The 15,905-nt window shown below is 29.3% G+C and overlaps 1 protein-coding gene across 2 annotated transcripts in view; it reads right to left on the bottom strand.

Annotated features, from left to right (window-relative positions):
* Positions 1-667: 667 nt before the first annotated feature.
* LOC134710355 (Bardet-Biedl syndrome 1 protein homolog) overlaps positions 668-15,905 on the bottom strand; it is a 32,184-nt gene continuing 16,946 nt past the window's right edge. The window contains exons 9-16 of one of the 2 annotated variants that reach the window (XM_063570699.1): positions 15,733-15,750; positions 14,003-14,126; positions 13,016-13,244; positions 11,092-11,250; positions 10,512-10,645; positions 6,502-6,636; positions 5,371-5,457; positions 668-4,596 (exon numbers count right to left, since the gene is read on the bottom strand). In XM_063570699.1, the coding sequence (XP_063426769.1) occupies positions 4,510-4,596; positions 5,371-5,457; positions 6,502-6,636; positions 10,512-10,645; positions 11,092-11,250; positions 13,016-13,244; positions 14,003-14,126; positions 15,733-15,750 (973 nt within the window). In that variant the 3' untranslated portion in view covers positions 668-4,509. The remainder of the gene's footprint in view (positions 4,597-5,370; positions 5,458-6,501; positions 6,637-10,511; positions 10,646-11,091; positions 11,251-13,015; positions 13,245-14,002; positions 14,127-15,732; positions 15,751-15,905) is intronic. The other variant, XM_063570700.1, reaches the window with a different exon arrangement.

The following is a 15,905-nucleotide window of genomic DNA, read 5'->3' on the forward strand; positions in this document are numbered from 1 at the left end:
CTTGCTGCTTACAATTATCTCTATCTATAATGAATTGTCCGTGTAGTTTCAGTGGAAAATGTTAGTAAAAATTTACAAATTTTATGAAAATTGTTAAAAATTGATTATAAAGGGTAATAACTTCTTAGGGTCCATTTTGGTCATTTTGACTTATTTTTGAGTCTTAAATTGCTGTACATTATTGCTGTTTACAGTTTATCTCCATCTATAATAATATTCAAGATAATAACCAAAAACAGTAAAATTTCCTTAAAATTACCAATTTAGGGGCAGCAACCCAACAATGGGTTGTCTGATTCTTCTGAAAATTTCAGGGCAGATAGATCTTGACCTGATAAACCATTTTACCCCATGTCAGATTTGCTCTAAATGCTTTGGTTTTTGAGTTATAAGCCATTTTTAAACTAGATACCCTAATGATGATCATGGTCAAGTTTGTTTAAATTTGGCCCAGTAGTTTCAGAGAAGAAGATTTTTGTAAAAGTTAACGCTGGACGACAGACGACGGACGCCAAGTGATAAGAAAAGCTCACTTGGCCCTTCGGGCCTGGTGAGCTAAAAATAACTCGACCAAGAGGAAAAGCTTCATTTGGTTCACAATAATTAAACATTATATCAAACAATTCATATTCCACTTTTCAGATATGTTTTCAATCAAAGAAACCTAAGAATTTTTGAAAATAATTTATTCACTATCACAGATATTGTATACACAGATGAAACATATATATTAATTTACAAAACAGGAGAAAAATACTAGTTCATCATTTGATGTTCATGTTAAGTCTAAATGTATAGTAGCAAACTTTTAGACATGAAACAATAATTGCTTTATGTAAAGGATATAATCCAGTTAAATTACTATTATAGCACTTTCTTGTGCATGTGAAAATTTGGACACTGTAAATTCAGTAAATAATGTGTGAATTTTTCATTGCAATTTTTGAGATTTATAATTCGGTCTCCAGAAAAAAACTGGATAGAGATCAATGGATCAGGTATAAGAATGCAAGTAAAATGAAAGCATACTAAGTCTAACAATCCTTATCAGATGTGAATTCCTTATTGGTCATTTCATTTGTATATTTTCATGATAGTAAAGTCTTATATGAAGGTTCAGATTTTATTTTAGAATCAAGTCACTGTAATCTCACATAAGTGTCAGCTGTAAAAGATTCCACTAATAAATGCAAACTTAAAGTTGCTGTTTCATAAACCAACATCACCATTGTTCATAAACATTTAATTCTGAAAATACAATAAACTCATCATAAACACTGGGCTTTAAATTTTGGGATGCAAAATTTGTGTTTCATCTACAAAACCTTACCAGTTACTCTTGAATAAAAAAAAAACATGTAGTCAAAATAACAAAAATCTCTCATTCCAGAATGCACAAAATTATAACATTTTCACAATTTGGACTATTACTACTTTCAAACCTTTACCTTTATCCATCTAAGGTGCAATTGAATGTAAATGTTAAGATCAGTTTTAATTGGTTCTCTGATGTCTTTACCAATGAAACTAATATAACTTTAAAAAAATTCTGAGCAGAGCTAACAAATAGTTCTTTTATATCCCTATTTGTGTAGATATGGCATAGTCCAATGTTTTTTTAGGAAACCATAAAAATCAATTAAAAATTTTAAATCAACAATAACTCAGTGCACAATGCAATTAATCGCTGAAAATTTTCAAAAGCATCCTAAATATCATAAAATTATATATAGGAAGAGTTGCAGATACTGTGAAAGTACTTTAATTTGTGGGTATCAATTTTCGTGGTTTGAGCAATATTCACATGATCGTGGATTTTAGTCTAAAAAAAAATATTTGAAAATTAAAGCCTTTTGAAACGAAGGTTGCAAATAATCTGGATTGAAGGAAATGGCAAAGTAAACATTGACTCGTGTAAAGTGTAGTAATAACACTAATTAACCCATGATAAATTGATCAACAGATTAAAGACCATCAAAGGTGCTAATTAGGCCATAAACATGTCACCTAAAGAAAACAGTATCATAAACAAATGCTATGAATGTATCTTGAACTGTCAAATAATTCTTATCAAAATCAAGCCCAGCATAAAATAATTATTTTCTATATGTATGTTACAGTGAATTTGTATAATCAGTGATTATTTAGAATCCCTGAAAGTGTTCAGTAAAAACACATCTGTAGGTACCCCCCCCCCCCCCCCAAAAAAAAGAAGGGAATTAGCAACCTCGAACTGGTTCCAGCAAGATACCATTTTTTAAGGCCAGGTGATATCCCTTTTCAGACTTCTGGTGAGAACAATTACCATGTTCTGTAGATTTATAAATAGGACATGACTATACATTTGATGCTGGCTTTTTGAAATTAACAAACAATACATAATCGGGCATGTAAAGTTATAGCTATAATGGGAATCTTGATATTATTAATTTTGAAGTCTTCAACTTTATCTGAAACCCATGTTTTTAAAAGAAAAATTATTTCATCTGGCAAGGAATATGAAAGTAAAATGATAATTTGTTTATATTTTTTTTATCAAACGCAGGATCCTTAAATTATTCATAATTCCTAAAATTATACTAGGGAATTTGTAGAATAATCATTAAAATGTTCAGTGATAATGTAAAATCACTGGTCATTTTCAGGGATTATATATAATTACTAACGAGTTTAGTGATTCTACATATTCACTGAAAAATCAGGGATTCTACATAATCCCTGATTATAAACATATTCACTGTAACATGTACGAGAACCATGAAGATATAAAATGAACACTTTATTATACACCCATATCAATACCGGAAATCTGACTTTCATCGATCAAAAATATTTTTATGAGAATTGAAAGATCAAAAGTTGTACAGTTTAGGTTATTAAAGATTAAATGGGTATAATCCTGTATACGGATGTAGTTCTGTGACTGCTATGAAAGTATTCTCAGATTTGGCGTTATTCAATATAATCTCTAGATCATATCAGTAGTCAACCTACTGATGGGGATCTTTCCATGTCTTGATTTGGACAACGATTGTTTAATTTCGTTGGACACTTAAATTTCGTGGATAAAGTCATCCACGAAAACCATGAAAATTCTGGTGAGAACAATTACCATTATGTTTTTTGGGACTCCCTTCCCTTTTTAACACTGTGGAATTGCTATGAGAATAATACACCAAATGCCAGCTTCCCTTAATATTTTGTTCTAACTGTCGATCTTTAGTTTTTCTATACATTTTGATGCGTAAGTTCACAGTTCTGTTTGAATTTCTTTTTCATTAAAACAAACAAAAAATTAAAAAAATTAGATGTTCCATAATAATCTTCACCGTTTGTTTTACATGTACAACAAATAACATGTTCTGTAGATTTATAAATAGGACATGACTATACATTTGATGCTGGCTTTTTGAAATTAACAAACAATACATAATCGGGCATGTAAAGTTATAGCTATAATGGGAATCTTGATATTATTAATTTTGAAGTCTTCAACTTTATCTGAAACCCATGTTTTTAAAAGAAAAACTATTTCATCTGGCAAGGAATATGAAAGTAAAATGATAATTTGTTTATATTTTTTTTATCAAACGCAGGATCCTTAAATTATTCATAATTCCTAAAATTATACTAGGGAATTTGTAGAATAATCATTAAAATGTTCAGTGATAATGTAAAATCACTGGTCATTTTCAGGGATTATATATAATTACTAATGAGTTTAGTGATTCTACATATTCACTGAAAAATCAGGGATTCTACATAATCCCTGATTATAAACATATTCACTGTAACATGTACGAGAACCATGAAGATATAAAATGAACACTTTATTATACACCCATATCAATACCGGAAATCTGACTTTCATCGATCAAAAATAGTTTTATGAGAATTGAAAGATCAAAAGTTGTACAGTTTAGGTTATTAAAGATTAAATGGGTATAATCCTGTATACGGATGTAGTTCTGTGACTGCTATGAAAGTATTCTCAGATTTGGCGTTATTCAATATATTCTCTAGATCATATCAGTAGTCAACCTACTGATGGGGATCTTTCCATGTCTTGATTTGGACAACGATTGTTTAATTTCGTTGGACACTTAAATTTCGTGGATAAAGTCATCCACGAAAACCATGAAAATTGGTACCCCCTGAATAAAAGTACTTCCACAGTATTAAAGTGTAATAGACATACTTCCTACTATTATGTACACACTGGCTTCAATAAGTGATGATAATATCTCAAAAAAAGTTCTTGTTGTAACAATCAATATATCCTAAAAGTGATGATAACAAAGAAAACAGTTTTTTTTTAAATCATAACTTTAAACAAGAGATTCATATTGGACAATTATTGTCAGCTGGCTGGTCCTGATTGACACTGTAGTTGTTACCGATCACGGGTTTTAGTTTTTCCGCAAATGTCACTCATTTACAACAAATAATATGTCCTTGATGTCTGCAGATCTCCTTCCTACTTCATTGGTCCAACTTCCCAAATGTAAACTACACAACAACTAATGATTCACTAACTGGCATACTTATCACACCTGTTATAATGGGTATACTCTTTCCTTCTTTTAAAACAAACACCTGTAATAAATGGTAAATAATGTATAAGTTCTAGTAAAATTGGTGTTTGAGTAATTGATGAAATTGAAAGCAATTAATAATGCACTTGTTTTCTAAAAAACATTTATTGATTTTCTACATTCTTTTAATATATTCTCTTCATTACTTAAAAGTGTAAACGCAACCAGTAAATTTTTAGATGAAAAAGTTTATGCTTAAGGACATACAATACAACCTTGTCAAATCAAATATGTTATAAAAAATATTATTTCACATGGTGCTTTGAGAAATGAATAGGATTGAAATTTTAAACATTTGCCCAAAATTTCTATCTTTTGGACAGGCAATTTTGTTTCAAAAGATAAATACAAACAGATTTTTGTAAAACCATTTTCATTCTCAATTTTATCAGTGATTTTTTCTGGAAATAACTACAACTAATCCTTATACATAACAAAGCTAGATGTCATTATTATATAAAAAGTGAAATCCATGTACTGGATTTCAGTCAAATGATTAAAATCAGTCAAAGAATGCATCTTTTCACGATATGCCACAGTTTGATGATGTGAACAATAACATTTTACATTAGCAACATCATTATCTCACATATAACTGTATCATATGCCCCTTAATGTCAATTGAAACAATATATGAGTCAGGTACCACAGTTCCTGGGAAATACATTTCCACTATAATACAGGGTACTACCTTTTCACAAAGTTTTTAATGTGGATAAATGTGTTAATGTAATGGTTGTGTAAATAATAAATCAGTTAAAAAAAGGAAACAAACCTTGACATTATCAGATATTCCTTTATCACTCTGACATTCAACAAATGTGTCGAAGGCATAGTTCAAACCTGGAACTAGCATTGGAACCTAAAGATAAAAATTAATTCATTATACATGTTATACTTACATAAAAACTAGTAACTAAATCCACTTACATGTTCAAAATTATAAATTCACTTATAAATTCTAAGTTTGGGGGCATATTTCTTATATAGATATATACAGACATGTTTTCTTTTGAAAAAATTGTATACATTCAAATTTCGATCACATATATATTTTTTACTAAAAAAAATAGCAAGTACAGTTGTGTAGACTGCTTCAATATATTGGAGAATGTCAAACTGCTTCATATGTGACATACAAATTTTTGTAAAATCAGTGTCAAATTGGAATGAAATGTTTTTTAGATATGTTTACTCCATTGAAATCTTCTTTTATTCATATATCTTAAATGAAACTATTGTCATACTAAATTTTCCAATGCTTAACTTATTTTATCTTAAGGTAGCAGTACACCTTTAGGAGTTTAGTTTCGCATTTTGGCCCTGGTGAATTTTTCAAACATGAAAGTTATTGTGAATTAAAATTCATTTTTTGACAGTGAAATACCAATTTAGCTTTGGTTTATAAGAACATCAAGATTATTTTTTACATGTTTTATTGGCTATTTTCTGTTTGGCTCTCTGTATTTTCATAGTTAGACCAGTCATCGGTCCAGAAATTAATGAAGTGTTTACAAACGTTTTTTTCTACACGAAGGTTTTGACACAATTTTACAAAAAAATGAGATGAAAGACATATGATTTTCATTGATTGAACTGAAAGATATATGTAAACAGCTTCAGAAAAGGTATTACTTCAAGTGATGTTGCCATGGATACACCCAAAAGAAAAATATATTTTTTTCCATTAATACTGGATAGAAAATCAATGGAAGATTCTGATTATAATTACATACATATGCACATATATGATACAAAAAGTAAGCTTAATATTGCAAGAAAAGCAATGAAAAGGGGATGGTAAAATCAATGAGGGCAAATTTTGATATATTTTCCTGTTTTAACTGTTTATTGCTACCTAAATTGATTTATATCATTTACATGTATATGAAACTATTTAGATTACCTGTAGGTATGCTTTCTTGAACACATATAACTTTTCATCATACTGGAATGTGATGATTAGGTTGGATGATGCTTGATTTAATGAAGTATTCTGTAAGTTGACTGTCAGCTTAAACGTTGGACCAATTCCTTGCACCTGAAAAAAATGTCAAAAAAGGATGAAATTAAGCCCTTAAAAAAAATAATTATGAAAAATGTTACTTCTTGAGATTCGTAATAAATACTGACACATGTATTTAATTTTCATGCTATCCATTATATTTATCATGAGTGTTATCTGCAATAAAAAATTTATATGTAATGATTCTTTTCAAATATTTAGACAATAAAATCAGGCTTAAATCATTACTGGCAACTTATAGACAGACAATTCAGATCCTATATTCATATAATGCATCTCCAGATGAGAGTTTTTGACTGTGTTGAAGACCCATTGGTGGCCTTTGGCAGTTTTATGCTCTTTGTTCAGGGTGTTCTCTCTTTTGACTCATTACTCGTTTCCAATCTTAATTTTAATTTATGGGGGCTCGCGGGTCTAAATTTTTATACGACCGCAAAATTTGAATTTTTTTTCGTTGTATATTGCTATCACGTTGGCGTCGTCGTCTGCGTCGTCCGAATACTTTCAGTTTTCGCACTGTAACTTTAGTAAAAGTGAATAGAAATCTATGAAATTTCAACACAAGGTTTATGACCACAAAAGGAAGGTTGGTATTGATTTTCGGAGTTTTGGTCCCAACATTTTAGGAATTAGGGGCCAAAAAGGGCCCAAATAAGCATTTTCTTGGTTTTTGCACTATAACTTTAGTTTAGGTTAATAGAAATCTATGAAATTTTGACACAAGGTTTATGACCACAAAAGAAAGGTTGGGATTGATTTTGGGAGTTTTGGTTTCAACAGTTTAGGAATTAGGGGCCAAAAAGGGTCAAAATAAGCATTATTCTTGGTTTTCGCACAATAACGTTAGTTTAATTAAATAGAAATCAATGAAATTTAAACACAATGTTTATGACCACAAAAGGAAGGTTGGTATTGATTTTGGGAGTTTAGGTCCCAACAGTTTAGGAATTAGGGGCCAAAAAGGGACCCAAATAAGCATTTTTCTTGGTTTTCGCACCATAACGTTAGTATAAGTAAAAAGAAATCTATGAAATTTAAACACAAGGTTTATGACCATAAAAGGAAGGTTGGTAATGATTTTGGGAGTTTTGGTCCCAACAGATTAGGAATAAAGGGCCCAAAGGGTCTAAAATTAAACTTTGTTTGATTTCATCAAAATTGAATAATTGGGGTTCTTTGATATGCCAAATCTAACTGTGTATGTAGATTCTTCATTTTTGGTCCTGTTTTCATATTGGTCTACATTAAAGTCCAAAGGGTCCAAAATTAAACTTAGTTTGATTTTAACAAAAATTGAAATCTTGGGGTTCTTTGATATGCTGAATCCAAACATGTACTTAGATTTTTTATTGTGGGCCCAGTTTTCAAGTTGGTCCACATCAGGATCTTAAATTATTATATTAAGAATTGTGCAATAGCAAGTCATTTCAATTGCACAGTATTGCACAATGGCAAGAAATATCTAATTGCACAATATTGTGAAATAGCAATTTTATTTTAATTAGAGTTATCTTTCTTTGTCCAGAATAGTAAGCAAGAAATATCTAATTGCACAATATTGTGCAATAGCAAGATTTTTTTTTAATTGGAGTTATCTTTCTTTGTCCAGAATCAACTTAAATCTTTGTTATATATAATATACAATGTATATTCACTTTTTACTACCAACTGATAAATTAAAATAATCTTTACCATTCAGTGATAACAAGCAGTTTTTTTACATCTTAATATTTTATGATGTATTTAAATGAGTAGTTATTGTTGCAAACTCCATTAGAAATTTTAATTGAGATTAGTTTTGGAATAAGGGAAAGGGGGATGTGATTAAAAAAATTGGGTTCAATTTTTCTCATTTGAAATTTCATAGATAAAAAGAAAATATCTTCAAACATTTTTTTGAGAGGATTAATATTCAACAGCATAGTGAATTGCTCTAAGAGAAAACTAAATTTTTAAGTTCATTAGAACACATTCATTCTGTGTCAGAAACCTATGCTGTGTCAACTATTTAATCACAATCCAAATTTAGAGCTGAATCCAGCTTGAATGTTGTGTCCATACTTGCCCCAACCGTTGATGGTTCAACCTCTGCGGTCGTATAAAGCTACGCCCTGCGGAGCATCTGGTTTTTCCTTATATAGGATTTCTCATAAATGAGCTTTATCATATACTTAATAGAAAAATGAAATAAAAATATTGGGTCACCGTTCATTGAAGCTCACAATCTGCCTCCGAAAGAAGCATACATATTTGTTAATGTCTTTTTTTTTCTGTTGATCTAATAGGAGAAATAAAGGTAAATATCGGAATAAAAAAAAACTTAATTACGGAAATCGCTAAAGTTTTACAATTATTTAGTTTATGTTAAGCTTATTTAAAAACAATAATTAAGAAATAAATCATGGAAGCCATAGATTATTGGAAATTTACACATGGCTTGGGCTGTGATATTCGAATTTTATCCTGAGCGTAAGCGAGGGATAAAATTAACGCATATCACGGCCCAGGCCATGTGTAAATTTCCAATAATCTATGGCTTCCATGAATTATTTCGATTCTAATAGGACAAATACGATCATTAAAAAACTGAAACAAGGGTAGGTAAAGCTGTGTGTGTAGCTGTTCTTTTTTACTCCCTGTTAGCTAAAGCTCAAACATTCTAATAAATCCTTTGCTTGCATGGATTATTTCGTGAGCAACCGCTAAAATAAAAATCTGTTTCATTCTCAAAACCAACAATTGTCATTTTGATTTACATGTTTTTCTCGTATTAAAGCTACCGTCAAATTCAAAGTTGACATTTTGTAACTAAGGAGCCGCCATGTTGACTTGCTTAAATCATTAAATATGCGAATAATGCAATAGAATAGAAAATCAAACAAAACCTACCTTGATAATCAATTTTAATACAATAGTAAACGACATTTCAATAGTTCACGTAACAGAAAAATTTCAACTCTAGTGTTTTCGTTTGTATTACGTCATGTTTTGAAATGACTTAAATGCGCCAAAAACATTAATAGACTTTCGCAGAATTTTAATTTATTTTTATTTTGTTGGTTTCTCCAAGGTCTTGTGCATTACTTCTTTTTATCATGCATCAAAATAAGAATAAAAGTGATTTTGCCTTTTTTTAATTGCAATTTATAAAACAATAAAACCGGCAAAGGGTTTGCAAATAGGTTTCAATAAATGTGGATTAACGTGGGATGTATATTGTAACAGCCATTTTATGTACACCATGGAGTCTGCGCTAAGTATAGATATATCGAGAATTTTATCACAGTGTTGTTTACAAAGCAAAAGAAGCACGTCATATTAGAATAAAAAATATACGTCACCAATGAGATAAAAAAGATATTTTAATTTCAATGCCCCAAAATGGCTTTTCTGCACCAAAGGGAGATAATTTGGAGCTTTTTCAATGATAAAAACATTTTAAAAGTCATTTGAGGCCAAACCGAAACGATTGTTTGGGTTGATTTTAGTACCATATCATAAAGTATAGACTAATAGTGTAATAAATAAAATTTGTAATGAAAAAAACATGTTTAATTTTTTGCAGAATTTTTTGTACCCACGAGCCTCCTTAAATAAGAATTGATTCACGTTGATCCATGCAATTTCCATTTCTTTCAAAAGTCTAATAAATATTGTGCAAGGAATAGAAAACTTTACTGTAAGCTATTTTTCACTTCCATTAGCCCTGCTTTATTTATTCTGTAAACATGAAACTGTAGAATGTTTTTGATTAATATATAAATTATCTATAACCAAATTTGATAAGCAATGAATTTAAAACCGCATCACATGGTAAAACACAATGACATGAAGTTTGATTACAATTTCCACAAAGCTATAATATGTAGTTCCTGTCTTTAATAACTTACTGTGGCATTTAGTTTAAGTGGCTCCATAGGGTCAGATGATATAGGGTTCATGCTATTTTCTAATGACTTGGCATATTCTCTAGCTGTATTCAATCTTAATAAGTATAAATCTCTCTGAAATGTTCTGTGCATTGCTGCAAATAAAAATCTTTAAATTGACAAATTATCATTTAAATGTTTAAATTTCAAATATGATCAGCAAGATAAGAAGTCAATATTTTTTTAATAGTTAGTAGATTTTTTATTGGCGTGATTGCCCTTTAATTATGATTTTTTTGTGTGCATTTTAATTTTAATCAGAATAATTCTATGACCCTTATTAAAGAAAACACTAGCACCCTATGTCAAAACTTAAATCCATGAAATTAAATAACACTGATTACAGTATCAAAAATATATCAATGTTTTTTTTCTTCTTCATTTGATGGATTAAAAATTGGAGCAGATGATTTCAGATATAAATTTTCCCAACTTTCTTTTGGAAAGTACAAAAATTCTAAGTAAATTAATTTGTAGAGAAAAAAGTAGAGCTAGAATTAAGGCTCCATAACTTTTATTCTAAAGTACAAAAAGAACTTACACACTGCATTTTCCCTCTCTCTCATTGTCTGATCTACAAATAGTTTAGTTTTCTTTGGAACATTTAGCTTTGTATTCTGTGCTGCTGGAGGTCCTGCTGATATATCTTTTTCTTCAAATGTTGCATTCCTCTTCAGGATCTTTATTAGTAATCCTCCTCCTAAAATGTAGAAAACATCTTATTAGGAAACTATTAGGTTCTCTAATTTTTCTTTGTGTAAAATAATGGTACACTTGTTTGTTAAATGATTTTATTTTTATGTTTAATATTAATGTTTTTTTCTTGACTAAACCTTTCAAATCATGTCTATTTAAATTGTGTTTTTGTATGGTTATCTCCATCTTAAAAGAGGGTAAGCTGATTCAAATAAATCTTGTATCTTTAGTAAATGTTTATATCTTTCTTAAGACTGACATCTGCCTCAGATAATTCTCTAAAGTGTCTCTTTGTAGATACAAGTATAATTGGATTTAGGAAAAAATATATTTTCTTTGATACTTGAGTTTGTAAAATTCTGCATACAATCCTTTAAGAAATTTGAGTGTTGTTAAACCTTTAAGGGCATACGATACAGTTTTGATCCTGTGATTAAAGTTTGATGAAAATTTGCATACAGGCTATTTTTTGCCTGATTAAATCAATTATGTAATAAAAGATATACCTCAATGTGTTACTTCTTTAGTTTAATAAGATCGAAATTTTGTATATTTGCTCAAAATTCAGATTTGTGGCCGCATATTTTCCCTTTCGAAAGAAAGACATAACTGTTTTGTTTAAAAAGATAAACAGAAATTGTTTTTTTGTTAAATAATTTGTTATTTCTGTATTTTATAAGTATCCTCAAAATTTTTGCATTTTTTATTCAGAAATAACTAATATTTATCAAATGGTCATGAATTGAGAAAAAAATCTTTTTTTTTGCTGTATATTTATCAAAATTAAAAAAAATTGCAGTATTTACAGTTTTACTAAATTTTGTCCACATAATCTCACTGCAAAATGAAACAAAATGTCATTTTCGGGGTCCATGCACTCTTTTTCAAATTATATAAGTTTGAATGATAAAAACTAATCGAAAAATGCATCTTTTCCCCGATATGTCACAGTTTGACGTCGTGAAAATAACATTTTACGTTAGCAATGTCATTACCTCCCCTGTAACTGTATCATATGTCCTTAAATAAGTGGTTAACGTAGATGATACCCCTGAATCCACAAAAAAAGTAATGTAAAGAATCCATTTGAGTATTCAAAATGTTGTGTAAAGGATAATCTATAAGAGTATGAAGGTAATTTCACTAAACTTAATCCAGGACTATATTATTCACAAAGTCTATTACAAAATGTATAGTAATCATTCGTCCTTTCCTTTCATATTTTACTGATGTATCCTTTCATAAAATCTACCAATTTGAAATTTTGAACTCAAATCTTTAAACTTTAATGTTATTTTTTTGTTATTTTGAGAAGTATACTATATTTTGAAATAAACAATTTAAAACATTTGCTGAAATGTATATGAAATAGATGAGAAATAATGAATGTTTCGTGGAGATTGGAAGCCACTTAACCCTTTCCTCCATTTTGACGCCACCCCCTGTACTCTATTATGACACCTATTGATGTCTGTGTAGTGCCTAAATGAAAAGTATTGCCTACAAAAAATCTGTATCAGACTTAATAAAATTTGCATCCAATATAAAAAGGATATTTATGAAAATATCTGACTGGAATTTCAATGATGAAATATTTGTTTTGGCAATGCATTAATACTTAAAACCTAGTTTGTTTTTTTTATTGAAAAAAATCCTATGCAAAGTTTTAAAAAAAAAACATGCAGAAAAGAGTTTAGTGAAAGGCATTTAAACAATCAACATTTAGAACCAGCACTATATAAAGTCTTAATCTGCCTCTGAGTTCCTACCTCTAGTGGTCATTACTAATGTAGCGTCTTCTCTCCCAAATCTACCAAACTTCAGACCAGTTACAATGTCCTCTGTACTAATAACATTGACTAAATACTTTTCCTTGTAGAGATGGACCTGACAGTTATTAAGAGCTAGGATGACACCTTTAAATCCTTTAGATGGATAATCCATTGTTTCCATTGTAGTAATACTAGCTGGTAACTTTACAGTCCAAACCTTCTTACCCTGTAGATCAGTTGTAGATAGAAATACAGTTTCAATTTTAAAACAGCTTATTTTTAAAAAATAATGCGAAAATATAATTAACATCTGTATAATCAAATTGCTTTTGATTTCACTTTTATGGATTTAATAAACAACTGTCTAGCAAAAATGTTCTTAAAAGTTTGTAACTATGAAAGGAGAAGAAAGTAGAATATATCTACTATAATTTGTTTAATTGTTGAAGGTTTAATGCCACTGAACCATTTTATCAGTGGTTGTTGAAACCATTTTAACCATTCATGTGTTAACCTGTTTTGCTTGCAAGGAGACAAATTCAGATAATCTTTATCTGAAGAAAATTTTAGAAGTTGAAATCAAAATTCTTTCATTGAAGCAGTACCTTTACCAAAGGTCTACTTACATTTAAAATTTTCCAGTTTTACAAAAATATTCACTGTAAAATTAAACTGTGACGAAACTAAATTTGAAAAAATTCTTGTGACAAAGAAACAGAAGGCTTGTCAATGTTGTTTAATATATATTTGCACTTGAACTCTTCTTTCTTAGTATAGAGTATTTAACTTAGCTACAGGCTTGCTAAAAATATGTCATTATGTATTTGATTTTTTTCGGTGAGAACATGCTAAAAAAACGTGCCCCTCTATTTTCAAATCCTAGATGAAACACTGAGTAAAAACTTAAAAAGTATTGACAAGAAAATTGGTTGATGCACTGAAGTTTTGCAGTGTACAGACAGCATCAATTATAATCAATCCTACCTTAGATGTGAAACAATGCATGGTTTCATCCATAGTTCCTACGTATATTGTTTTGTTTATTCTTTCTAAGCCAACTGGCTGTGAGTTCAGCTCTATACAATGTTTTAGGTAGTCTGAACTTCCCCTACAAATACATCACATATTATTCAAATAACCTGTTATTAATAAAGAGCATAAAAAACTTGTTCTGATAAAATACTGGACCATCATGACATTACTATATCAAGACAACTCCAATTTTATAAAGGAAGATATTATAACTGGTTTTTAACTAGATATTTGACTAAAGATGAAATGAGTTATAATGTGGTAGCTGTGAAAATGTGAAATGCCTTTTATAGATGTACAGGGGAAAAAGATAAAAGTTTATTTAAATGTATATGTTATCCTTTTACCAGTAATTTTTTATCATAAGACATAATTTTCATACATTATTCACGAATATTGTCTTTATAAAAGATCTGATGCAATAATGAACTTATTTGAAAATATTTGAATATATTTGAAATTTGAAGTTTAAATTGAAGTTTTATATTTGTGTCATTTTAAAATTTAGAGTAAAAGAAAACAAAAAATATGAAGTTTACAATCTGTGTACAACACATTAAATTAAGTTCCTTCTACACACATTCATGAAAAAAATCATCTTTTTTTGGGGTCAATTTTTAAATAGTTTTTATACATGCAAGTAAAAGGCACAAACAAGAACCAACTTAATAATTTACCACAATGTTTGTCAATAGGCACAACACTCCTCATATTATAATCTTACTATTTGAAGGTGGAAATCATTAAAATTTATTGTAAAGGTAATTAGAAAATCCTCAGGGAAGTACATGTTCTACCCATAGTATGATGTAGAACTTAATTCAGATTATTTCTTAATTCAAATTTTCACCTGTTTTGAACAGTGAATCTTATTCAAAAGTATTCATGATTTTTAAAGATATACTTTATGATAAATAGGACTGAAAAGATATATTGACCCTATGATAGAAAAATTAATGCAAAAGTCTATTTCAATCTATAAATTCAAACCTAGAATGCACAGCAATACCTACTGAAATGGACAGGTAAGATATAAATGCTGAATTTAAAACTCTACTTTGTCTAAACAGCATTAATACATCTTGACTGTCCGAGAAATGTAAAAATCCTTGAAAAATGGTCAAGAAGTTACTCACTTAATCATTTTGGGAAATTGTACGCTCAAAACATGTTTTATTACTACATGTACAAAGTTGATTGAAATGCATTTCCTGATCCAACCTGAATGGATAATATTATGGTACTTAAAACCATAGTTAAGAGTTTTTCCATGAAATATGATGGCTGTTAGATAGTAATGAGAAGCCCATGGCTAGGTGAGCTTAAGGGTTAATAAAGCATTGACAGAATTTATATGCTTAGTTTGACAGTATGTACCAGCCTCTCATAATCTCAATGGTATATTTTGAGAGAAAAAGATAATTTAAGTAAGAGAAGGTCATATATGTAGTTTCTCATGACACACAGTATAACTATAAAGCAATAGTATGAACAGTACAAACATAAGTAAATGTATAAAGTTGAGAGAAACACACAAAAAAGAATTTTTATCTTTTTTATAGAAAATTAATCAAAGAACATCAGCTCCTAAGTATTTTTTGTAAAACAAATGATATACTCTACAAGGTTTTTGTTAACAGAGGTTAACAGTGTTAAATCAATGTACTTTCTTTGAAATTTACCTCTTCAAATTATAATCGCTACAAATAAATATTTATCATTAAAGCAAGGTTAAACGGTTACAAATTATCACAGAAAAAAACAAGACATAACAAGCTTTTGTATAAATGATGGCAATAATAAAATGCATTATCATAAGTTTATTTATATCTGTCAGTACATTATCAACTATAAA

This window comes from Mytilus trossulus, chromosome 3, assembly GCF_036588685.1.
Source record: "Mytilus trossulus isolate FHL-02 chromosome 3, PNRI_Mtr1.1.1.hap1, whole genome shotgun sequence".
Lineage (NCBI taxonomy): Eukaryota > Metazoa > Mollusca > Bivalvia > Mytilida > Mytilidae > Mytilus > Mytilus trossulus.